Genomic DNA, 27,288 nt, shown 5'->3' with positions numbered 1-27,288 from the left:
GAGTAAAAGCAAAGCTCTCAGTTTACCAGTCAGTCTGTCCCTACCCTCTGCACAGGGGCAGACACAAGAAATGCTGGAGAGATTTTATCTCTCGGCTGGCCTGAGAATGCCTTGGTGTTCCCTGGACAGGAGGTGTCTGCGGACAAAAATGGATGGATGGATTTTATTTTCCAAAAACAATAATATGTAATTATATACTTAAACAGTTATAACCTGTCACTGTATCCCAAGTCAACATACTCATAGTCAGTCTGAAAACGTATTGTTATTTTTCATCAAAATGTACGACTTTAAACAAATATTTACTGTATCATGATTGTTATAATACACATCTACAGTGTTACATGTCTCTAAATGTGTCTATTATTAACAAAATAGCACAATCATTGGTTTTAAATTAAAAGGTTTTCAGTCAGTTGTTGACCATTACATCCTTAAGTTGACCTTGAGGACCTTGGTGGAGCTAAGCCACAATTTAATTTATTGTTAACATGGCCCCACTCTCCCTACAAAGTTTTATCAGAATTTGATCACAACTTTTAAGCTGTTGTGTTTCCAGACAAAAATTATGACATCCACACATGCAACCACTGCCAAAAACATAACGTCATTGGCAGAGACAATTCAAGAACCAGTGAAAACGTGATGCTTCCAGCCAATTTTAAAATGAAACGTTAAAGATAACCTGCTCCTGATCAGGTTACTTGCTCAGCACAAGTAACCATGGTGATTTAGCCAGGTAAAATGAAACAATTACATTGCACAGAAAACTCTGACTTTAATATCAAGCTAGCTCGCTAACCCAGTTATCTCACTTTGTAGGCCATCCCTCTGTTACCTCTAACTGGGGCTTCCGATTTTATGAAGTAATCTAACGCAAAGAATGCCTCGCTCTGTTCAACTTGTTTTTCAGTACACTCCTCTGAACTATCTAAACACATAGGGGTGATCCGTGATTCAGCACAGGTGGAAACAATCAAACAAAGGTGAAACGGCCAAAGGGGGCCAAAAAGTCGCAAACGAGGGAAAGCAGACAGTAAAAGAAACAAGCTTCAAAGTAAAAACAGAATTAACCAAATAACAAATAACTACACAAGGATGCCAGGACTAACACTAAACATGTGAGGTGGGAGGGATGAGGAACACAAAGAAGAAAAACCAAAAAAATTTGAAGAGAACATGAGAAATGCAGCACAAAAACACAAAACCATGGTATAGTAAAGGAATAGTTTACTAAATAAAGTAAAATGAGATGTTCAAATTCAAGATAAAACTTAGCATGCAGATGCTTATAGCAGTAAACCACTATTATGACTAACAACACCTCCAGCAGGTCTGTTCCATTACCTGTTTTGTTTCCCCTTGTTTTTTTTCCTCTCTGTTTTCCTTCTGCTTAACCTCTGTCCTCCTCCCTCCCACCGACTCCCACCTCCCCCTCACTCCCTCCCACCTCCCTCCCCTTTTTCTATCTCGCCTCCAACCCCTATCGATTTCTTCGATTTTGGCAGGTGATTGTGGGAGAGCGTTATTTGCAATGAGATAATTGTCCCATCATTGGCACTGTGATGAGTGCTCCACTCCCTCCCTCTGCTTATTTATTTATTAATGCGGTGTGTCACCTGATCCACACTCAAGCGGGGGAGCTGTGCTAGGTTAAACAAGTGCAGAGCCATCCCTTATTGATTAACAGGGGAGAGACAGTGCTGTGGGAGGAAGGAGAGCTACGTGAGGCAAAATTCGGAATACATATGTGCGATCAGTGAAAAGGAGGAGCAATTTGGAGGGGAATGGGAACATGATCAACCCCCACACACCATGCTCAGTAGGTTATTCCAGCTATAAACGCATGGAATGACTTTATTAAAGTATTGATTTGGAGGACTGTGCTTTGTTGACTGACTCACGAGTAAGACACAGAACATCACATGTGTCTTCTGTTATTTGTAGTTAAGAGACTAGTTAGAATTTCATTGGTTCATTGGTGAACATAACAAATTTCTCATGCTCTTTTTGGCGTTAATCACAATTTTTGCACAGCCGCCGATTTCCCTTTCATGCAACACCCACTAAAGCCATACTGGTGTGGTGGCCATTGCAACAAGTCAGAAAACACAAGCTTTTATGGGTGATTTTTGCTCAATAATTGCCATGAGTGTTGATTAGATACTGTTAAGTTATAGTTTGGTGGTTGCCAGTGAGACTGAGAAGTTTCTTGTCCAGACACAAATAGCGATAATCAGCCTCCATACATGAGTATAATTAAGACTTGGAAAACTTTGTTAAGCTTTGTTGCACTAATTTATTAAATTGTGCTCATACAGTCTATACAAGAAGCAGGTGCTAATTTACTTCTAATGCAATATAGAGTTCTTCTTAAGAGCTGTGAACTGCACGTGAGCAGTATATGGACGCCACCCTCTCATGGTCAGGTGTGACTAAAATTCCACCTTGGTGACAGCCAAAATGCTAATATGGAGATTTCAAAACAGGGATTCACAAGCCTTCACATTATACAGTTAATGTTTAGATTTTTAGTAACTTCACAAAAAAGCCAAACTGGAGTTGACAGAGTGAGATGGAGGCGGAACATCCACTGTGGTGCCTCCTAAAGGGTTCAGCTGAAAAAGAAGAAGAAGAAGAAGAAGATAAGGCAGGTGTCTGATCAGTTTCAAATTTATTCTCCATCATAACAGTGAATCCAAACATATGGCCGATGTTACAAAGAACTATCTTCTGCAATATGGAGTTCTTCAACAGATGGTATGGCCCCCACAGAGCCCTGATCTTAATATCATTGAGTTCACTTGGAATCACATTCAGAGACAAAATCCGTAGAGACAGCCTGAATTGTGCCAGATTTCCCAAGATACATAGAACAAGCAATCTGCCAAGCATCTTAAAAAAAACAAACTGTGCTCAAGTGTCTCAAGGAGAATCAGTTGTTGGAACAAACTTTACTATACATTATATATATATAATACTTTTGAAAGCATCCTAATTGAATGCCATTAGTGCCACATCTTAAATCTGATCGCCATCCATCATGGGTTTTCAATGCTGCATGCCAATCTGTACTGAAACTTCAGAAATTGTATGTGTAACATACTATGTGCCTAACTGAAGATGCCAAAACAGCACTCTGTATGTCATTGGAGCCATGTTTGAATTGGTACTTCTCTGTAATGTGATGTGACATTAAGACCTACAGCTAATTTTAATGTATGTTTAGCTGCCATAATCTCAGTGGACATAATCTGGGAGACATACTCCGCAGACTGTTACTGCCATGGATACATTTGGGAGGATGTGAGATTTCATTTGCATCTTGATACAAAGATGTGTTTGCACCATTATAGCTGAACTGGCTGCAATGTGTCTCAAACCACTGACACTGGGTCATTTAAATCCTCCTTTAACATTAGTTAAGTAAACCTTAGCCAAGCTTAAGGAGGATTTAAAAGGCCACATTTTTTTATTTATTTTTCAAAAATATTTAGTGGAAACTTGATATCAGTCAATTTGTTCACAACACATGTGTCTCTGTCTTTGATATTTCAAGTTGAGTGTACATCTACTATTCCAGCAATCCTACCGTGTGACAAGAGATGACTTCAGAGGCTTTCTGCCTTCATTATAGTGAATGTTATATAGTGTAACCTCAGGTACTACACAGTAGTATTGGATTAGATTCTGGCTCAATTGAATTTATTGAACAGATTTTTCTAAGATAAATGCTAAACTGTAAGCGATTTGCTTTTTTTTTTCACCCCTCTAAACACACATGGAAAAGGAGTTTGCAGCAAGTTAGAAACTGTTTTTTATCTGTCTGTATTTTGAGAAACATGGCCATGAAGTGCCAAAATTATCTAAATGAAGCAACAAATTCCATCAACAGTCTGTGAAACTGTTGACATAGCAGTTCCTGCCATCAACTTTTAGTGATTAAAGCATTAAAAATCCAGATACAAGAAAAGTCTTTGACTGTCCTTAGGCCAAATGCTCCACCTGACAGCTGCAAAGTAGTGATGACAGTTTCAGTTGACACTGATTAGCGGCCTGTTTTGTTTTGTATTTCATTTTTCTCCTCTGTATGTATCTGCTTTCTTGCTATTTCAAAGGACTTGTAACAATATCAACTTTTGAAGATATATTTTATGAGTAAATTTGCCTAAAGGAAACCTTAGAGGAGGATTTTAACTCAAAGGTTATTAACTCAGTTATGTCTGGTGAAAGAAAACTAACAGAGATGGCTTGAGGTCTCTAGGTGTCCTAGATGCTCTACAGACATACCCTCTTCAGATGAAGTGCCTTTTCGTGAAAGCTGGAATGGCTCTGAGAGCAACTGATATGTAGAATCTATTCCAGATCATTCACTCTGAACGAGGGAGTAATGTATTTCAAGACGAGTGCCGGACTACCAATCCTGTATACTGAGTACAAATAATAGGCTATTTCTGCATCCACGTACGTTTAATATGTTGTGGTCTCCACTAACTTATTTTTTTGACATTGTGGTTTCACTGTATAGCCTAATTAAGCTTCATGGGTGTCTTTCAAATTACAGCTTAATTTTAAAAAATATACATGTTTCACTTTTGATTTGATCTTTTGGTAATTTAATGTATCTGTACATCAGTAGTCTTAGTCAGAATCTCATTATCATTTTGTAGTTTTTCTATCTTATAGTTGAAAATGATGTGTCTTTGGAAGATATTCTTGTTTTCTGCACTGGATGTGACAGCATACCAGCCCTGGGTTTTTCTCCAAAGCCAAGCCTTGAGTTCGTCACTAACTGCAGATTTCCAGTGCCCAATACTTGTGAAAATATCCTTCGTATACCAGTTCATGCAGTGTACACTACTTTCAAATCAGACATGGATTTTGCAATATGGAATTCATCAGGATTTGGAAGATCATGATGTGTTTTCTTAAAGATTGTTGACATGATGAGGATTTGGGGTTTTTTCTATTTTGCATATGCATTTTTTATTTTCTTGTTTTTTGTTAATGTTGTTAACCCCGCATCAGAGTACACCATGGACAGCAGTAGGACTGTATAGCCTAAATAAGCTTCATGTGTGTCTTTCAAATTACAGCTTAAATGCCAGTTCATGCAGTGTACACTACTTTCAAATCAGACATGGATTTGATAAGCCGAAGAGAATGGATGGAATAATTTTGTTTCAGTTTATACATGTGAGGCATTTTTTGTTTTTTGATTGTAGTTAATTTGTTTTCCTGCTTATATGGCATGTTTTGACTCTGAAATGACCCATAGTAACATTAGATTATTTAGCACCCCTGCAGTGAGCAATATAATATGCCACAATCTCATTGTTATATAGAATAGAATAGAATAGAATAGAATAGAATAGAATATAGAAGTTTTCTCAAATGCTTCCTGTGTTCAACTATTCCACAATGCGAATTTTCAAATGAGATGAGTTAAGCTTTATTTCAGTGTCCCATATGAACATTTATGCTTTACACAGAACTTTGTATTAATATCATTTAACTTTTAGCTTAACTCACAGGTTTAAAAAAATGTTTTTGTTAGGTTTTGGTAAAGTTTTGAAAAGTATTACTGTAACCCTACATACTAAAAGGTGGAAAGAGTATCTCCAACACTGGCAGCAAAGTTGTCTATAAATGTGACAGACATTGGTTTGGTCAAACCTGGTTATGTTACAGTTGGAATATGAACATTATATCACACTATATGATAATACAATATTATCAAATTATTAAATGTTATCAAAGTATTATAAACAATAATAATAATAATAATAATAATAATAATAATAATAATAATAATAAACATAACCTGGTTTGCAGGGAGTGTTTTAAGGATTTTGTTTGCATATTTTACTATACTACTTGATAACACAGGCTCATTGTAGATTGTTTGGGGGGGTTTTTTTTCCTCGATCATTTGTTTTTTTTTATAAGACCAGCCCTATTACTGCAGAATATTATTTCCTTCCTCTGGGTACTGGAAATACACAAATAAAGTGTTCTGTGTTCCTACTTTTTATGTAATTTGTGTCTTTTAAAAAAGAGTTTAAAGAGTTTAAAATGTATAACATATTTTATTTAATGAATGAATCATAATTCATGTTTATTAACAGTTAAATTAGTACATCATACAATCATATGTAACATATACTGTAACATTTTGTACTGTGACAAGTATGGTTTGTCATGAAAGAAAAGTGTAGTCTAAACACTTTATTTGTCTACTTTTATGATTTAAATGGCACAAGTGAATATGAAGATAAAACCAGTCTTTTTACCTTACCTTACTTAAATAATAGTCTTGGACCTTTTTCAATATCATGATATTTCACAATTTTTAGTGTCTGGCACTCAAATACATTTTTTTAATTAACACAAACAAATTTACTAATAACTTACCTGAAGCATGCTGTATAAAAAAACATCTATCCCATGATTTCCATCGTCACTCAAGAGGTCGATCTGCCTCAAGTCAGCCGTCAACTGCTGGTGATGGTAAGAACGATGTCTGAAGTGCACTTGACTGAGACTCTGTGATGCTGAGGAAGTTACAACATTCCAGCAGTCCACAGCTGCAGCGGGGAGTTATTTTCCATTGTCCTTAAGCTGCGATGGTTCCACTGATTTACAAATTCATCCACAGATCTGTTAATTCTTGGAAGATATACATGGTGAAGAGCCCTAATATGAAATGGGTCAGTGCTATCTAAAATCCCAACATTTTCCATAAAGAGGAAAGGGTCTTTAACGTATGCTGACACAACTCTGTTTAGTTCACCCTACAATCTTTCAATTCTTTGATTATGCACACTTCGTCCAACCATAAAGCGTCCTCTGTTTGGCCCTCTATGTTCAATCATAAACCGTGCAATATCAATATTCTCACTGCCAGCATCACCCCTGACACGTTGTGGGAGGCCAAAGAGATCAACGGCACTCTGGAAAAGTTGCATAGCAGTTGATGCTCTGTTATCTGTGCAGCATCTCATGTAGTGTATGAGTATATATAATATATAATATATTATTACAATGTTGTATAATGTCTGGGTTTAAAATATTGTTTATCTCCAGAAATAGGTTACATGACAGAAGTACAATGTCAAAGTCATAGACCTTTATTTTAATGTACATAATATATTTCTTCTTATTCCAGGCATATTGACACAAACCATAAGTTAAACCCTTGCCGGTTTGTTGTTTGTGTTATACATGCAGCGACTATAGCCGTCAACTCCTCCATGAAACACAAACCCCCAAGGATTTAACTTATGGTTTGTGTCAATATGCCTGGAATAAGAAGAAATATATTATTATTATGACACTAGATGTACATTAAAATAAAGGTCTATGACTTTGACATTGTACTTTTGTCATGTAACCTATTTCTGGAGATAAACAATATTTTAAACCCAGACATTATACAACATTGTTTATTAAAACAATATATTATATTACTACAATGCAGGAAGTAATAATTAACATTAATCAAATTTAAAAAGTGAAAAAAGGCATACCACACTTGATTTGGGACAGTGACATTGTAGACCCTCCCCTGAATTGCTCTCCGTCCTCTCAAAGCTCTTCCCACTGGATCAACTATTCTTAAACGTTCTCGCACTCACCACCGCTGAACTCTGATTCCTCTTCCTCTCAAACTACCACTAAAGTAGGATTCTTCTGAGCCAGGGATATGTGTAAGAATCTCAGTAATGCAATGATAAAGGTCCACATTTGAAGTATTATTAAAAGTTCCATAGTCCCCTAAACCTAGTTGTATCCTGTGGTTGTAAAGTGTTCAAACATTTACTGACAACATTTGAGATATGGCCATCCAACTAAACCCCAAGTCTCGCATGTCAGTCAGCTGAGTAGCTGGTATGTTGGACCTAAAAGAGTAACAAATATGTTAACTTCTTTCTTATTTCTTGGATTCATTATCTTGTTTGCCATCTCTTGACTCTCTCAAGTTCCATACACATTATGAATAAATTTGTTTCCATTTTTATCACTTACCTTGGCCTTCCTCTTTGAGACGTAGAATGGTATAATGAGCCCATAACGGGCTTCAGCTTCTGCTCGAAGTGTTAGCTCAGTTGACATCTCCATCAGTGATTGATAAATTCCCTCAAGAAGTGTGCATGATCTTCTCCCAGAAACATTTTGTTGAACATTATTCATGAGCACTAGAAATGTTGCAATAATGAAAACGTGTTCTTCAAGGTGACGTAGTATAAATTCCAAATTATTTCTACCATTTGCAGTTTGAACAGCTGTGGCAAAACAGTTGTCAAGCTCTAAAAAGTACTGAAATAGTTCAGCTGATGCCATTTTGTAAAGGCAGAGAATTCAGAAACACCTCATCTCTAAAAATGAGGTTCATACATTCTATATATTCAAGCTTCATTCTATATATTCAGACGATCATTCCATGTATTCAAGTTTCATTCTATATATTCAAGCTTCATTCTATATATTCAGACGATCATTCCATATATTCAAGTTTCATTCTATATATTCAAGCTTCATTCTATATATTCAAGTTTACACACACACACACATATATATATATATATATATATATATATATATATATATATATATATATATAGGGACCTATGGATTCTTCGATACCCAACATCCACAATGACGGCGAAACAACTAGTAGCTGAGTGTTCCAACATTCGAAAGAAGGGACTGCTCTCACAGCTAGAGATTGACGAGGTACAACACAAATGCTACGGCAAGGAGGAGTCAGGACGCCAGGTCAGGGGGGAGATATCATCACCCCCACCCGAGATTGAGTACATAGCCCCAAGTGCAATAGGAGAAGGATCGTTGAGTGCGAGAGGAACTGACCTGAAAAATAGGATCATGGCCAAGCTTGAAACCTGGATCCCCCGTAGCCGGTTACCAAGATTACGTGAAGAAGGTCTGCTAGATGATGTTAATGCAGCACTACGGGCATGAACAAGATCCGGGCCATCAACACGTACGCCCTGCCCGTGATCAGGTACCCTGCTGGGGTAATAGGCTGGCCAAAGGAGGAGATAGAAGCCACTGACATAAAGACAAGAAAGCTCCTTACACTCTCAGAAATAGAGGTACGAGAGAAGAACATTTTTGTACCTATAGGTACATTTTTTTTAAATGTTCCCTTAAAAGTACAATACTGGTCTTTAAAAGTCCAGAAATGCCCCTTTAAAGGTACAATTTGAAATAAAGTACAAATCTGTACCATTTTGACCTGTACTGCAGTGACAGTGGCAGAACGTGGTAATGGGTCAGCATGGGAAAATCTGGATGGGCCTGGTTAATTGTAAAATTCATATGAGATGTGAGTGTGCTCATAAAAGCTACATCTTATAATCAAATCTGTTGGTCCTCTCCTCTCTACGTAAATTATCCTATGATGCAAAGAATATCTGTAACCTACCTTTGTGTAAGTTATGTTAAATTATATTAAAAAACACACACACACAATGACATGCAGGCACAACCAAATGATGTTAAAAAAAACTGGTCCATTTCCATTTTATTAAGTTCCAGTTATAATTTTTTAATGTTTTAAATCTTTCAAAAACATGAAATCATTTTACTGTTATGTTTGGCCGTTTACTTTTTTGCTTTTACTACATCCTAGAATTGTTCATTAATTGTGAGGTTTTTATGGAATTTGCAACATCAAGTTAAACCGAGGTTCTTTGGAAGTTAAAATGTCAAGCAGATTTTTATGTTACAGTGACTACATTTTGTAAGTTACAAATATAGTTCGCCAAGACAGCATAACGGTTTCTAAACAACTGCGCATTAATACCACAATGTTGTATTTTCATGTGTCAAGTTCGCAACGCGCATTAATCCCAAAGGCCGAAAAGGCAGCAGCGATGAGTGCTCCGCCTCCGCGCTGACTAGCGTTGATGCAGAAAATGACTCTGAGGGGGTTATCCACGGAGGAGCTCCTTAAAAGGTTGATGGAAGAAGGCATTGATGTGTCAGACGACGAGGCGCAAAGATTTAGAGGTAAGTCGGGTGTGATTTTGTGTTTTTATAAAAATTACAACGTGTAATTTTACAGTAGAGTTAGCAAAAGTCCGAAGAGCTAGATTTAACATGGGCGAAAGCTAGCAGTTAACTAAGTTTTAAACAAAGAAAGGTACAAATGTGGACTATTTAGACTGTTGGTGGAATGTTCAACGTCTGTCTGCCCGCGGTATTCGAGTGTTTTATCAATAAATAGTGACGAACCGTGTACAACAATGTAAAAAAATCAATAATTTCTCAAAACATGCTAGTATGTAAATATAGCTATTAACAAAATCGTTTTCTAAGCAAAATTTATCGCATCTAACTTGTTTCCCGCTCAAAGGGATTTTAAACAATGGAAGGTACACATTTGTACCATTCCACCTACTTAGTGGGATTTTCGAATATGAGAGCTGTAAGCTCTGCGCAGGGACACTTACTTACATTTTTATATTACCAGTTAATTTATATTAACAATTAATCAAGAGAATTAATTGTAACTTCCTTTTGGGGAATATAGACAGATTCACAATGATAGCTTATTATTATTATTATTATTATGTATTGACCATAATGTCACTTTAAAACTAAATTTGAAAATGGTTTTATTTTTATTTCATACTGTACTTTATATTTCAGATAACGATGTAGATGGAGAGACGGTAGACTGTGGACTCACTGAGACCATAGTTGCATATCTTTTTGACAAGTCTTTCAAAAAGCAGCTGAAGTTCAGAGACTTCACAAACCGCTACAAGGAAGTCATCATCACTTTACAACCGGTCGACCCATTTGAAGGTACAGTTGAAGGTCCAGTGTCCCAAGCAAACCAGAGGTAGGTTGTGATAAATGTCTAAATTTGCATATGCATTTAAGTGTTTGCAAAATGGCTAGTTAATGCTGTTTTCCTACTGTATTGCAGTTCTATACCTTCTTGCCGTAGACTGCCTGCAGTTATTTCCATTCCAAAATTCCCACAAGATGTCCAGAGTCGCTTGGATCTCAAAGAACCAGTCCAGAAAAAACAGAAGTACCGAAACAAAATAATTGGGACTCTTTATGAAATGCTGTCACAGTACACAATGTAAGGGTTCCTTTCTGAATAATTACATTAATTTCTTAATATTAATATTGCTGTTGTAAGAGAGGCAGAGAACAAATGCTTAGCCCATCTGCCTCCCAATCTGGAGACCAGCGTTCGAGTCTGGCGTGACACACGGTTCCAATGAACTGGCAATAGTGGTAAAACCATACATCCTGTGTCTCCAGACCTTGTCTGGACTATGATATCCAAAGTGTTCATTTTCGAATTTGCTCAAGAGTAAATTAATAATTCAGGACTGCAGTCAATTAAATTAATGAAGTTTGGGAGAGGTGTGGCTGTTTGTCCACGCCCATTTTTAAGAAATTAAAATCAACTTTAGCTACATTGATTTGACATTGGTCTACAACATACTATTTACGGTAATAACAATATGATTAGAAGAATTGAAGAACAGAAAAGCCCCCAGGAAAGGATAAGAGTAATCAGTGTACTGTGGGTTGTTTTTCTTATGTTTGAAACAGGTACCCAACCCACTCAGACTACATTCAGGTCATCAAAGCCCTGATTGTGAAGTATCCTTTCTTATGTGAGTACCTCTCCTTTTTTGTTTCTTTTATAGATTATATTAATATAAAGTAACCATAATTAACTACTTATATACATTTGAAACAACTAGGACACCTGGCACAGCCAACTCAAGAGAAAGTTCAAAGCAGAACGGGCTCCCCTAATCAGCAACGAAGAAGTGAACCGGGTTAAAGAAAAGTTTGGATGCACGCAGAAACATCGGACCACAGAGGAATCCAGCAGCTCCTGTCTGAAGAGACTGAAGCCCTCTCTCGTAAGTCCTCACACCCTCAGCCTCTAAGAGCTAAGGTAACATATGTAGTCTTATTATGTTCACTGTAAAGCTAAAAGTAAACATTAATTGAAAGAAACATGTTAACAGATAACATTAACATAGAAAAAGGAACTTCACAGTTGATTTAACAAAAGTCATCTCAACTTGCAATTCCTATTCAACATTTTTGCATTTTTTTCAAACCATTTGGTGTACAAATTACCGCATTTCGAGTAACATTAACTTATCAGAGTTTACTTATGATAATACTGATATCTGCTTTGACAAAGGATTCGTGCTTTGTGGGGGAAGATGCAGCCTCCGTTGATGCTCATATCAAGGTGCTAAATGATCAGCACAAGAAGCTACATCCTGACACAGCACTGGTGAAAGACCGCATGACAAAAACCTTTGCATGGAGACGTCGAGAGGTAGCTGAAGGAATGTGTACTGTGGACCTATTAAAGAGATATCCATTCCTGGGGACATCTGCAGGGGTAAGAATTGTTAAGATGATTGGGGAAACGGCTAATGATTTTTTTGTCTCTAAATCTGATTATTATTTTCTGTACTAACTGATTAATCAATCTGTTCATTATCTTTAGAATTTTTGTTCAAGGGTTAAAGCACTTTACATTTATCTCCAGTCTGTGTCTTTAAACATGTCAAAAGTTTAAATCCTCAATGTAAAATGTCATTCTTTTGTCTATTCTGCTCTTTTCATTTCCAGTTGTGTGATGAGGTTGATTTAATGCATCCCTGCCAAGACAACATCTGTCGCCGCTTTAGCGAAAACTTCACTGCTGTTCTTCAAAATGTTCTTCAAATGACCAAGGATTTTCCACTGAAGAAGGTCTACATGGAGGCAAGAGAGAATGCACTGGCTGAAGACATTACAGGTGCTAATTTGACCTCATACAAATAGTAAATTTTGTGACAATTCATTTGCTCTCTCTTCCAAAGATAATTGATGTACCATAGTGCCATGTCAAGAGCATGTTAATGGGAATTTGCATGCTATCAAAATCTAATGAAGTGTATTTGCATCTGTATGACCTAGGAATTGACTTCAAGGGGGCACTTCTCCTCTTGCCATCCATCTTCAAGGAGAAGATAGAAGATTTCATCATCCTTGGAGAGGTAAATGCATGATGCAATGCATAGCCTTTGGCCACAAGTTTCATTCTCGGTATTTTGTTGGCATGGAGCTGAATTCAGCTGCGGTTCAGCATCACAGCTAAGCTAATGTAGGGGAAACACTGCTGTTAATCCACAGTGCTGCTGTGCTCTTGGGTTTTGTCTGGTGTTTATATAGATAGATAGACCTTTATTGTCCCCTTAGGGAAATTCTTCTTCACAGGTACTGTCACTGTCAGGGGTGATTGCTTTTGCCCTTGAATATTATGTCAAACTTTAACAGCTTATCAAACACTACCACAACAGTCATTGGTCAAGAAGCTTTTTGTTTGGAGTAGGGGCCATGTTTACAGGTTATCAGAATAGACAGTTTTGTTTTGCAGCAAAAAAAAGAAGGTAATTTGAGGAATCTGTTGAAAATCCACTTGGCACATATTGCTTAAACATACTGTATACTAATGTTTTTCTTCCTCTTCTGCAGAATACTCCCATGAGTCCATACCCAACCATTCGAATGAAGGATAAGAGTTGGACAACTGCCCTCTCAAGACAGTGTCGCTGTGTTGTCACAGTTGAAGGAGTGGATGTTTGCTCATGCTGCTCGCTGGATGAGGCCTACATCTCAGCATTCTCCACCTTCTTCGTGTTCAACATGACCTACCCTGCATACTTCAAGAAAACACTTGTCTTTCTTCAGAACTGCATTGTCAACATAGGAGACCAGGGAGACAAACCCCTGCCAGTAAGTGTCACCAGGGTACTTAACCAACTCTATTAAATATGCCCCCACTCCACAAATGTTCAAAATGTTCAAAAAGGGCATTTACTCTGAGGAAGTTGATTACACATGTTGGGTTAGTACACGCACATGAGCCTCATTTCGGCATCACTTGTGGAATAAACGACTGCCAGGCAGCTTTTTCCAAGTATCACTCTTTTCAACGCCATGTGTGATCCGTCAAAACATTGTGTTCAGGTGTTTAATGTCTTTATGTGATTGTTTACTTTTTTTAAATGAATGTATTTTTCTTGACATGTCCTATGGCAATATACGAATGTAATCAAGGATGTATTCCTGTGGTTGTTTAAATGCTTTGATGTGATTCTATTATCGAAAATAAATGGTTAAATAACCAAATATTTTGGACTATTGGGGTACATTTTTGTCTCTTTAGGTACGAAATAGGTTGTCGCTGGGGGGGTACCCTCATAGGTACCCTATTGTACCCTTTTCAAGGGAACATTTCTGTACTATAGTTTGAAGGTACATTTATGTCTTAGGAAAGTACATGATTGTACTTCAGATGGTACAACTTCATAAGGTACAAAAATGTACCAAGCCTAAAGGGTACAGAAATGTCCTTCAAAAAGGAACACCCCCAGCGACAAGCATTTGTACCCTTTTTGGTACACTTTGGCACCCCTATTTCTGAGAGTGTACCATGCATGGAGGGTTTCACCCCAAATCCAGCACCCTGAGGCTGTACGCTAAGCGGAAGGAAGGGGGCCGGGGACTGGTGAGTGTCAGCACCACAGTCCAGGATGAGACAACGAACAGCTGGGTGTTTATATATATAAACACCCAGCACGCCCCTGCGGGCGGTTTTATCCTTCAAGCTCGGGTCCTCTACCAGAGGCCTGGGAGCTTGAGGGTCCTGCGCAGTATCTTAGCTGTTCCCAGGACTGCGCTCTTCTGGACAGAGATCTCCGATGTTGTTCCCGGGATCTGCTGGAGCCACTCGCCTAGCTTGGGAGTCACCGCACCTAGTGCTCCGATTACCACGGGGACCACCGTTACCTTCACCCTCCACATCCTCTCGAGCTCTTCTCTGAGCCCTTGGTATTTCTCCAGCTTCTCGTGTTCCTTCTTCCTGATGTTGCTGTCATTTGGAACCGCTACATCGATCACTACGGCCGTCTTCTTCTGTTTGTCTACCACCACTATGTCCGGTTGGTTAGCCACCACCATTTTGTCCGTCTGTATCTGGAAGTCCCACAGGATCTTAGCTCGGTCATTCTCCACCACCCTTGGGGGCATCTCCCATTTTGACCTCGGGACTTCCAGGTTATACTCGGCACAGATGTTCCTGTACACTATGCCGGCCACTTGGTTATGGCGTTCCATGTATGCCTTGCCTGCTAGCATCTTGCACCCTGCTGTTATGTGCTGGATTGTTTCTGGGGCATCTTTACACAGCCTGCACCTGGTGTCTTGCCTGGTGTGATAGACCCCAGCCTCTATGGATCTTGTACTCAGAGCTTGTTCTTGTGCTGCCATGATTAGTGCCTCTGTGCTGTCTTTCAGTCCAGCTTTGTCCAGCCACTGGTAGGATTTCTGGATATCAGCCACCCCCTCTATCTGCCGGTGGTACATAGGGGCAGGGGCCTGTCCTTCCATGATGGTTCCTCGTCTCCCTCCTCTTTCTTGGGTTTCTGCTGCCTGAGGTATTCACTGAGCACTTGGTCAGTTGGGGCCATCTTCCCAATGTATTCTTGGATGTTCGTTGTCTCATCCTGGACTGTGGTGCTGACACTCACCAGTCCCCGGCCCCCTTCCTTCCGCTTAGCGTACAGCCTCAGGGTGCTGGACTTGGGGTGAAACCCTCCATGCATGGTAAGGAGCTTTCTTGTCTTTATGTCAGTGGCTTCTATCTCCTCCTTTGGCCAGCCTATTACCCCAGCAGGGTACCTGATCACGGGCAGGGCGTAGGTGTTGATGGCCCGGATCTTGTTCTTACCATTCAGCTGACTCCTCAGGACTTGCCTGACCCTCTGCAGGTACTTGGTGGTTGCAGCTTTTCTAGCGGCCTCTTCATGGTTCCCATTCGCCTGCGGGATCCCCAGGTACTTGTAACTGTCCTCTATGTCTGCAATGTTGCCTTCTGGTAGTTCAATCCCCTCAGTTCTGACTACCTTCCCTCTCTTTGTTACCATCCGACTACACTTCTCCAGTCCGAACGACATTCCAATGTCATTGCTGTATAGCCTGGTAGTGTGGATCAGTGAATCGATGTCTCGTTCACTCTTGGCATACAGCTTGATGTCATCCATGTACAGGAGGTGGCTATATATATATATATATATATATATATATATATATATATATATATATATATATATATATATATATATATATATATATATATATCATATCATATCATATCATACATGGTCTTTTGTCTCAACTTTGTTGCTTATATTTAGGGAATTTATCCATACTGAGGCAATGTTTTATTTTTTTCACTTTAGTTCAGGAGCAGGGCAGTCTTGTATTGTTGTAAGGAAGGAGAAAGTGCTTACATGTGCTTGTTTTATTTATAATGTAGATGAGTTTGTTTGCAGAGCTCTTCCTGCATTTAAATAATTTCAATGTGTTGTTAACGTGAAATCTTTCCTCTCTTGTTACAGTACAGAGGAACGTGTTGAATAAATGAATTTTAAACTGGGTGGGTCTATATTGCCTTAGGATGAAATATAACTGCATCATATTTATTTTAGTCGGCTTTTATATTAAAACAAATACAGGTACAATTAGATTATTAGACTGTAGTTCTATATTTCTTGGTCAAAGTATATAATTTAGAAATATGGGCTTCTTCACATAAACCAGACTTTCAAAGTAGCTTCCATCCAGTGTCTGATTATGGGTTTTGGGACCATGGGATGTATCCTGTGTGAAACAGCTAATCACCATGCCATAGGCAATTAGCGGTTGTTCATAAATTTTCTACAAATCTAGAAATCACACGAGATATAGTTCAGTTTCATTGAAGAGAGATTTTAGAAATGCATGATGATGACTGTGATATCATATTGATGAATGCCTGGAATTTCGTCTCTTGTTGTAAAATGTGAAGTCATTTCCATTTGGGAAGGAAGCTAGGAAGGAAGCTAGTGTATTTTTAATGCAAAGGAGATATTACAGTTTCACTCGATTGGTTTGGCTCATTTCTTGAAACCGAGATGACAATCTCAAAACCATAAGGTCATTTGGCCAAACAGTCTTACAGTTCTGCCCAACATTATAGCTCACTAGCAAAATCAAATATCTTTCCCCAAACTCTTCGTCCATGCTTCAAAAGCAGATTCCTTTCCCATATAAAAGGTCAGTACAGTCAAAATAGCACAGATCCTTCTCAAGTGCCTTGGCAGATGTGCATTCATTTAGTGCTTTTGTCAAAATAACCTGGATGGTTTAGCACAACACCATGGATCCCCTGCAAAAGCTCATATCTCTCCCAAAAGAGTTTATCCATGTGTCAAAACTAAATATCCTTCTCATATAAATAGTCAATGCCCCCAAAATGCATTATACCTTTGGCATTGTTTAAGCACTGCAAGTCAAAATGCTTAGACGTTTTGTCACTGAGGCACAGGTCTAGCAACAGAATACCACTATGAATAAAACTAAAAGATTTTACAGTAAAATCAGCCTCCAATAAACCACTCATACTCAAGGAAACTGTAAACATTTTTATTCGTACAAAGAAATGTTAACATTAGAGAACATACTGTGAAAAGAAAACATATACAGGATTCTGTAAATGTGAACAGTTATAAACACAAACAAAAAAAAAAAAACAAAAAAAAAAAACCTCTAGCCTACCATACTGTAAATAAAGTTTCAGAACTATAGTACAGTAATATTTTCAGTGGTCGCCATTGTCACCCTCTCTTTCCTGGCCACCATCATCATCCCCCTGGCCATCGACGCGCTGCTCTCTGTCAGGCCATAAATTCTCATCCACATCGCAACGGATATTTTCTCTTGCGATGCAGCGAGGGAAGAAACGGCGTGAATGTCTCAACCATCCCCTACATTGATCCCCTGGGATGTCCTCACATGCAGCATCCATTGCATGCAGCAGGGCCCTCTGGTCTTGAGCCTGATGCTCATACACCCTCCACCTCCAAGCTGAAAAAAACTCCTCAATTGGATTTAGGAAAGGAGAGTAAGGTGGAAGAAACTCCATTAGCATCCGGGGATGGGTGGTGAACCAGGTTCTGATGCGTGGGCCGCGGTGGAAGTTCACATTATCCCACACAATGACATAATGTGGTAGCTGAGGTCCTTCTTCACCTCTCTCATTTTCTGGGATCAGATCAGTATAAAGGTGGTCCAAAAAATTGAGCTTTTGTGTATTGTAGGGCCCTAAACTGGGAATGTGTGTGGCCACACCTCTTTCTGATATAGCGGCACACATTGTTATATTTGCTCCTTGCTGGCCTGGGACATCCACAGTGGCTCGGTGGCCAATGATGTTACGGCCACGCCTTTGACCTTTGGCCAGGTTGAAGCCAGCTTCATCAACGAACACTAGGATGTGAGGGGTTGCGTTGCCTTCTAATGCCATTATTCTCTACAATAGAATAGAAATAAATCTAATCAGTCAACAGATACTGCAGGGAGGATCTAAAGTACTGTAAAAACAGGGAGTGGAAAACTGAAGACAATTTCTAGGCAAAATGCTCTAGTCACACAAAGCTGGATTCTGAAGGCAAAAAGGATAACGCAAAACAAAAAAAACAGTGGTAACCATGTCTTACTGTAATAGTGTTACAATGATAGTGTTAAGGTTCACATAATTGAGGAAGGAGAGTACAAACAACCAGGTCCAGAAGATCTTGGTCAAACAATTGATTTTAATGAACACACACGTGGGAAGACCATTCTTCGACTTAATCAAAGCATACACAGATTTTTATAGCATCAGGGTTTGAATTAACGACGCCCCTTCATACGTCACAGACAGAATATCTACATACGTCAAATCAAAACCACAATGACTTTTAACACAGTTTAAAAGAACATTGTCTTCTACTTCCTGTCATGAAGACACATACTGGTACCGCAGCCCTTTCACTCTGTCAGAGTTTCTCTCAAATGGTACCCTGTAAATCTGTTTCATGGTCATCTGATGTTTCTTCAATACCCGGTCTATTGTGGAGATGCTGATAGAGTTTATATTTTGGAACATTACATTGTCTAGCAGGATTGCATTACGAATCTGTCTCAGTGTGATGGCAGTATTTGCAATGACCATGTTGGATATTTCTCGTTCTTGTTGTTCATTTAGAAGTTTTCTTCTGCCACCCACTTGAGGCTGTCGTCCAATCCTAGACATACAAGTCAAAGGTCAACACTGTAAATTTGTTACAAAATGAGTTACCAATGTAATTGTACTGCTGTTTTATGGTACTAAAAGTGTGATGCACTGCACAGTGACTGGAATACTATTCACAGTATTTTCTCCATTTTTTTTCTTTGTCATTTTTATAGTATCATATAACATCACATGAAGATATTACAGTACTCTAGGCCTACACACACACCAACACTGAATAGTTCAATAGCATAGTTCTGTACCTGTTTTCCCTGCGAAAGGTTTGGATGATGGAGGAGACTGTAGACCGAGGCACATTAGGCTGCACTCGGCAACCTGCCTCTGCCATTGTGAGGCAATGGTTTATAACGTGGTCAATAAGGGTGGCCCGGATTTCATCTGGGACATCATGGTGCCTCCGTGCTCCCCGGCCTCTTCCCCCTATTCCTCCACGCTTTCTCACTCCTCCTCTTCCTCTTCTTCTTCCTCCTCTTCCTCGAGCAGGAAGTTGCTGTTGTACTTGGCGAGGTGCTTCCATGTTCACACTGCAAATGAAACTGGCCCCGGGCCAAGCTCTGTCTATATACTTTTGGCAGCAGTCATAATCATAGACAACACCTGTCAGGTATCTAAACAACCTGTTTGATTGGTCATCTGAGATGTGGGAAACTGCTCCTTCGTTAGTTCTAATTTCACCTGATTGATTGTCAAGTACTGTCATAACTTTATCAAATATTCCAAGATATTCTTTCATGGTATTATATCTTTGACTAATTTTAACAGTTGAACAGACAATTGTGCATATGATGACTTACACAATGAAACCATGCTGATATGTTTTGGAGTGAGTAACCATTTCACTGAAAAATCAACTAATCAGTTTAGATCGCCAAGATCTATTTTTTTGGAAAATGTGCTAAATGTGGGCTCATTGTGCTAACTAGGGATGGGTATCGTTTAGGTTTTATCCGATACCGGTGCCAAATCGGTACTTTTGAAACGGTGCCGGTGCTCAAACGGTGCTCAAACCGGTGCTTAAAGAATGGAGAACACAAACTTTGTCCAAAAACCTCTCATGTTCAGCTGTTTTTTTTGTAAAAAGATAACAATGTTAGCCTTTTCTGCAGCTATGGGGCATATATGGTATCACTCATGGCTGGAAGCAGTGCTTAATCAATGGAAAAAACACAAACTTTGTCCAAAAACCTCTCATGTTTAACTGTTTTCCACTTCTTCTTTGGTCATTTTAGCCTTTTTGGCCAGGGTGAAGAGAGTATCTGCCATCAAACAAGAAGACAGCCGCATGTAGCTATGATGATGTTTGCTAGTTCACCTTACATGCATTAATGTAATAACGTGGTTAGCCTACTCAACGTAAATCACACAAGAACAACATTAAGCTACTCACGCAGAGAAGAACGGCTGCTGCTGCCATCAAATACGGCGCATTTCTCGGCTTTTAAAAAAACGCTATGCGTCGCCAGGTGTTTCATGAGATTCGAGGCGTTACCTCCTTTGACAGTATCACAGTATCAGCTTAAAGCACTTGTTGCTGCTGAGTTTGCATATTTTGCTGTGAAGTACAGCCAGACCTTTAACCGCTTCGCCTTGGACATTTTTAATCTGTAGCTCTGCACTAACGGAACGTACGTACCTGGCCCCGCCTACTATCCTCGGAAACGTAAAATGATTGGCTAAAAGTGTATCACAGCTCAGGAAAAAAAAGCACCGAAATAAAGCACCGAAATGTGCGCTGCTTTTCGGTCTGGTTACTACCGTTTATGTCAGAACCGGTGCCATGACACCGGTACCCATCCCTAGTGCTAACTGTAGCTACTTGTACATAATCATTTGAAAAGAAGCACAGAGTCACTTGAGACATGTACTAAAGCATTTGCAATTTGATAAAACCAATGAAAAATGACATTCTGTTGTGAACAATTGCAAGGTGGTTTGGAGATTTGTCCATGTTATTTTGAGAATGTCATCTCGGTTTCAAGAAATGAGCCAAACCAATCGAGAAAAACTGTAATATGCTGTTCTAATATGCATTGTTTTTCCTAAAAAAGTGCACACATTTTCAACCAAACTCATTTCAATTTAGTTAGATTCCGTCTCATTCACCTAATAATTGTCATAAAGAGGAGACAGCCAGGGCCCTATTTCAGGAAGCCGGTTTAGTGCAAAGTCTGACTAAGTATACCCTGAGTTAACGAAAACTCTGGTTTTTCGGTTTCACAAAGCGAGTTCAGCTGAAGCCTGAGTGAGTCACTATGACGACACACTCCGTGAAGCTAACCTGCCCCCTAGCAGGTTTACTACAACTAACCCTGACTGTCCCCGCCTCTTTGTCGGAAACCTGACAGTAGGAAGTGTCAGACATGGCGTGTCCCTTCCTTGAAGAGCCAGTAGATCTTGAAGCCCAAATACTCCGCAGAGCTCTCCGCCGGGAGAGAGTGATCAGAGCGCGTATGGACATTTTATCTGATGATTACCTGATGATTTCCTGTGCGAACGTTACCGTTTCTCAGCACAATCAATGAGTTATTTGGATAACATCCTCAGGCCATATATTGCGCATGTGACACATCGCGGACATGCGCTCAGTCCATTACATATTCTTTGTACCGCACTCCGTTTCTTTGCAAACGGGAGCTTTCTGTATAATATTGATGACGCTGAGCACGTTTCCAAGGCTACCGTCTGTCGGGCAGTCAGGAATGTTACAGTTGCACTGAAACGTCTCCTGTACTCGTTTGTGGTGTTCCCCGGTCATAGACCCACAAGATTTATCAAAGAGGGATTCCACAAAATTGCAGGTAGCAGGATGACCAAAACTTAATTTATGATGTGGTGATGCTTGGACTACTACATAAATTTTACATTTATTTTCACGGTTCCCAGGCGTGATTGGCTGTACAGATGGCACTCACATTCCAATCATTGCTCCTTCAGTAAATGAAGGAGACTATGTGAACAGGAAGTCTTTCCACAGCATTAATGTACAGGTACATAGTTTCCTGTAGCATTTCAAACTAACAAATTATTTCATTATAGTAATGGATGCTAATTTGTGTTCTCTGCACTGTGAAGATCATATGTGATGCTGCCAACATTATCACAAATGTGGAAGCCAAGTGGCCAGGCTCTGTCCATGACTCACAAATATTCCGTGAATGTACACTGAGCACAAAATTTGGACATGGTGAGTTGAAAATACTTTAAAATATATAAAGACCAATTGCTATAGGGACATTTGAACTGAAGTGTATCCTTCTGTCTTAGGAGAGTTCACTGGCTACTTGCTTGGTGATAGGGGGTATCCATGTTTACCCTATTTGCTTACCCCTTACCCTGACCCTGAACCGGGCCCACAGCAGCGATATAATCTGGCTAATTGCAGGACAAGAGCCAGAATTGAAATGACTATCGGAATGCTTAAGGCCCGGTTCCAGTGCCTGCAAAGACTCAGGGTCACCCCAGAAAGGGCATGTGACATTATTGTGGCATGTGTGATTCTTCACAACATTGCCACAATTAGAGGAGAACACTGTCCTTCTGAACCAAACATCAGCAGTGATCCAAACCATGAACATCCTGACCCTCCCACGGACATACAAGATGGAAGCGCAGTCAGAGACACCATATGTCACAATCATTTCTTTTGACCCATCACCTCAACATGTTGAAAGAAGAATAAACAGATTTTCTGTTCAACTGGCTTTATTGGTCGCCTGTATTTCCTGTACACAAAGTATTAAAAGATGTAAACCTCATAAAGTGTCTCTGTTGCTTCCTCCTCTGTAACAGCTGTCAATGTTTCTTCATTATTTTCCTGCAGTAAAGAAATAAACAACATTGCTGTTCTACTGTAAACTCATATAATCTGTGGAGTATTACTCACAACTGCATGTTGGTCTGGCTCAACAGGAGGCTGCACCAGATGCAGTACACCATCACCATCAACTGATAGAATATGAGGTTTATACAGGTCACTTATAACTTACAAGGGACCAAATGGCAATTAACAAACATACCAATCACCTTACACTTCATTGTCATTATGCTCTCAAAGACAACCAAGACTGAGGGAAGGCAAAATCAGTAGGAAAATAACTTCACTACAAAATAATCCATTATGGTAAAGAGTTTATCAAATGAATGAGCAGCACTGCAAAGGTGACTGTGAAGAAAGGATGTATGCACATCATGTATTATTTTGAATTTACCCCCTATGTAGGCACTTGTGTCTTGCGGGGTTATTGACTCAGAGGATGTCCCCACAGAGATGCCTTCAGCCACAGGGCGCCCACTGTTTTGGCTGAGGGCCAACTGCTCAGCCTCTGTGAGTGGTGGTGGTGGAGGACCCCCACCTGTTTTTCGGGCCTCCGCTTTTTTTCTGTTGGCTATAACGGGCCACATTTGAGCATACAGAGTAAGCAAATATGTACTTGTAATGTGCTCAGATAATTTCAATAAGTGCTTACAGAAAGAAAATTAATGTAGCCTCTAACTGCAATCGATTTACATCGGACAAAGAGACCAAGCACTATGGCTCATAATACAATTACACCTTACCTGTTTGGACTATATTTTTATATTTCATTTTTACTTGCTGCCAGGAACGTTTGGGGCCTGTTGGGTTGCACCTGCGCTCACATCACATCACAACATAAAATGTATAAAATAACAAATAAAATAACATATGATAAAATAACGTGTTAAATGGGTGGAAATCCCTAGATCAATGTTTATATTAACACTCACGCATTGACTCTGTCGGCTTTGTTTTGCCATGCATGCTCCCTTTCTTTTGCAGCTGAGGCTGTGTTACCTTTTTTTCTGCAAAATTTGCATGTTATCGGCATATGCTGCCATCAGAATTTCGGCCTCAAGCGCTGTAAAATACATTGACCGCGCCTTCTTTCCCTCCGTCTCCATGGTGACTCACTTACTCTGTGCTCCGCTTATCAGGGCTTTATGTATCCTCGTGCGCGCGCTTCACTTGGGGTTAAAGCACCTCCGCGTTGATTGAACTAATTGTTATCAGCCTTTCTGAAACCGAATATTCCGAGTTGGACAGTTCGGGGTTACTCAACCCTGAGTATCGTTTTTCACTCTAAGTTTTCTAAACCGGCTTCCTGAAATAGGGCCCAGGTCTGTGTGAGTAGTACATATGCAGATACTGGCTAGCTTTTCTAGCATTATAGGCATTGAGTTTAGCACAGAAGGAAAAACAGTAGAGTATCAGTGTAAACCACTATGCGTGCAGTTCCTTGAATAACCACTTGCGGCTGGCTCCAAGGATGTGCCAAAGACTCAATTGTTATAATGGCTGACTTCAAAGATTAACCACTCTACAGGGGGTAAATGTTTCACAACTCATCAGTTAGTACCATTCATGTCTCTAAGCCATATGGAGTTTTTTAATGCTATTATCTCACAAATAAAACAGTGTAATATGTAGTACAGACCACCCAAGACATTTGTGATCTAATGTTTGTTGTTTTAAAATTTAGTATTTTTATATATATATATATATATATATATATATATATATATATATATATATATAATATATATAAATATATATATATATATATATATATATAAATATATATGCATTTCTGCATTGTATCTGAACAGTGATGCTGTTTATAACCTAATCTTGCTAGCAACAGCTGATAACATAGTATTTCCTGTAAATGTGGTCACCCCTGCACCAGGGGAAAAAAACTAAACAAACAGCAACAACAACGTCATAAAACATGTCAGAGGGTTCAAAATGAGTGGATATGTCAATTTTTACAGTCTATTTTATGTACATAAATACATAATAAATACATGTGCATTGTGTATGTAAATGGAAAAATGATGTAGTTTCCTATCAAACATGCAGTAATCCTACTTTTTTTTTAATTAAAAGGGGACTTAAAAGAGAAGGTTTTTTTGATTTATTAAAAAGTATATATTTATGTTAGCCTTTTTGTTTACTACTTATAACAACCTCATACTGTTCTGTTTTAAAATTTACTCTGCTTATATTAGTTTGGTATAGAAAGATTTAGACATTTCAAATTTTTTTAAACCACCAAAGTCTTTTAAAATCAGCTTACCAATGTGCAAACTTTCAGCTTTAATTCATGGGGTTTAACAAAAGTATTGCATTAACTGTTTAGCCAAATAGAATCATTTTGAAACAGATTTCTCAGTTTTCAAAACTTCAGAAATAATTCAACCAACAAGCAGTTTCATGACCAGGTGTGGTGTGTTCTACGTTGTTCCATGGCAAAGCATGTAGATGGCAAATCTTTGAAGACATGAAACCAAGATTTACACATTAAGATATTCTCTGATTAGACCCCTCTTCTCTCCACTGATTGCTAGTGACAGAGTGTGTGAAAATATTGTTCTGATCATGAGAAGCACCAGTCCCTGTCCTTAACATCAGGCATGATGGTGACATGGAAAGAGTGTATGAGCAACCGATTAAAGGAGCACAAAAGGATGGTTTTAATATTTGTTATGTTTTTTTTTTCCTGTCCTCTTTTGTTTTAGTCTGTTTGTCTTGTTTGGAAAACTATAAGTAATTTTGTCAGTAAGTTACAATATAATTGCACAAAAAACACAACTTAGCACAACTCTGAGACAGAAAAACCAGCTTGCAAATTAGAATAAATAATTATTTAGTCTTCACCCTACACTCAGGTCAGAAAGATTCAGGTCGCTTGGTTCACCAACACCAATTAGGCACAAAAGAATTGTGTGGAGCATTTATAATTTACATTCATAATTTAATTTACATTTTACACATTACTTGCTTAAATGGTTTATGCTAACCTCACATTATGCTAAGGAAAGATAGGTTATAATGAATTCATACATTACTTCATATATGAAAAATCAAATAACTGAATAAAACAAATAAATAAGTAATTTAATAAGACATGAATTATTAGGAATGCACTTGCATTCCTAATAATTCATGTGTTGTTAGGAATGCACTTGCATTAGCAGCATTGCATGGATGCAACAACATTTCATTATTTAATGCAACAGCTAAGGCATTCACATTATTATCTATATCAGTGTCTTCTTCTGCAGTTTGTGGGTCTGTCCAAAACTATACTGTTAAAAGTGGCACTCTATTGTAGCTCAGTTACAATTTTGTAATAGGAGAATGACAAAGTGGATAACAGGTGGTAATAATACAGAACCTGCAAGTTATTAACACTTAACTTTAAACACATAAAATAATAAATATCCAAGTGATTATCTTGGTTATAGCGCAGTAATTGAACTTTATGTAACTGGGTAAAAAGAGGCCAGAAAATGTGGGTAATAATTTGGAAAGAAAGGTATACCTTTGAGGCAAAACCAAACATGAGCAGAGAAGCATATGAGATAGGTGCAAGACATGAGGACGGCGAGACAGCGGTAAGGTGTGGGACAAATGGATTCAAAGTGGGGGTGGGATTACATCAGGGAACCACTCTGAGCCCCTTCTTGTTTGCTTTGGTGATGGACATGCTGACAGATGAGGTCAGACAGGAGTCTCTGTGGATTTTTATGACCCCCTACAGGGAGCAGCCGAAAGACAAGAGGAAGCAGATTAACCATGACATTTAGTGTTTAGCAGTTTTATTTAATGACTTAGAATAAGGAGAACAGTTCTTTTTGACTGATTGGTATACCTCTAACTTTTTTTTTACTTCTGAGGAACTCCCCTGCCTCTCTAAGATGCTCTTTATATGCCCAATCACCCAATCACTCAGTACCACTGACTTTTCCAGCCTTTTGTTGCCCCTGTCCTAACTTTTTTGAGATGTTTAGCTGCCATCAAGTTCAAATTTTTCACGAGAACATTTGATATGGTTTTTTTGTGTGTTGTAAATAAAATAGGGCTTGTGACATCTACAAATTATTGCATTGTGTTTTTATTTGTGTGTTAAGTCAAGTCCCATTTTTTGGAATTAGGAAGGTCTCAACAGGCAGCTGTAGGCAGCTGAGAGGTGCTTTTTATTACAAAATATATCAATCAATGTTCTGAAACTATCAAGCACTTCATATTTACTAATGTTAAAGAGCATCGCATCACCTCTTCAGGTCCTCAGTCTAACTAA

At 38.8% G+C, this 27,288-nt stretch overlaps 2 protein-coding genes across 2 annotated transcripts; both read left to right on the top strand.

The window, feature by feature from the left end:
• Nucleotides 1-9,900: 9,900 nt before the first annotated feature.
• On the top strand, nt 9,901-11,812 carry LOC147304275 (uncharacterized). Its single transcript, XM_086280285.1, has 5 exons — nt 9,901-10,035; nt 10,678-10,873; nt 10,961-11,122; nt 11,605-11,669; nt 11,760-11,812. Coding segments are annotated over exons 1-5 (528 nt in total). The 5' UTR covers nt 9,901-9,932; the 3' UTR covers nt 11,762-11,812.
• Nucleotides 11,813-11,863: 51 nt separating this feature from the next.
• LOC147304274 (uncharacterized) lies at nt 11,864-14,214 on the top strand. The gene is made up of 5 exons (XM_086280284.1): nt 11,864-11,924; nt 12,215-12,421; nt 12,655-12,823; nt 12,985-13,064; nt 13,543-14,214. The coding sequence occupies exons 2-5, from the start codon at nt 12,323-12,325 to the stop codon at nt 13,837-13,839; spliced, it is 645 nt and encodes a 214-aa protein (XP_086136410.1). The 5' UTR covers nt 11,864-11,924; nt 12,215-12,322; the 3' UTR covers nt 13,840-14,214.
• Nucleotides 14,215-27,288: the final 13,074 nt, after the last annotated feature.

Source organism: Aulonocara sp. 'chitande type north' Nkhata Bay, linkage group LG22 (assembly GCF_057382095.1).
Source record: "Aulonocara sp. 'chitande type north' Nkhata Bay isolate Kocher_YH1m ecotype deep benthic linkage group LG22, A_spYH_male_GT1.1, whole genome shotgun sequence".
Lineage (NCBI taxonomy): Eukaryota > Metazoa > Chordata > Actinopteri > Cichliformes > Cichlidae > Aulonocara > Aulonocara sp. 'chitande type north' Nkhata Bay.
This window is presented reverse-complemented; position numbering and strand designations above follow the sequence as displayed.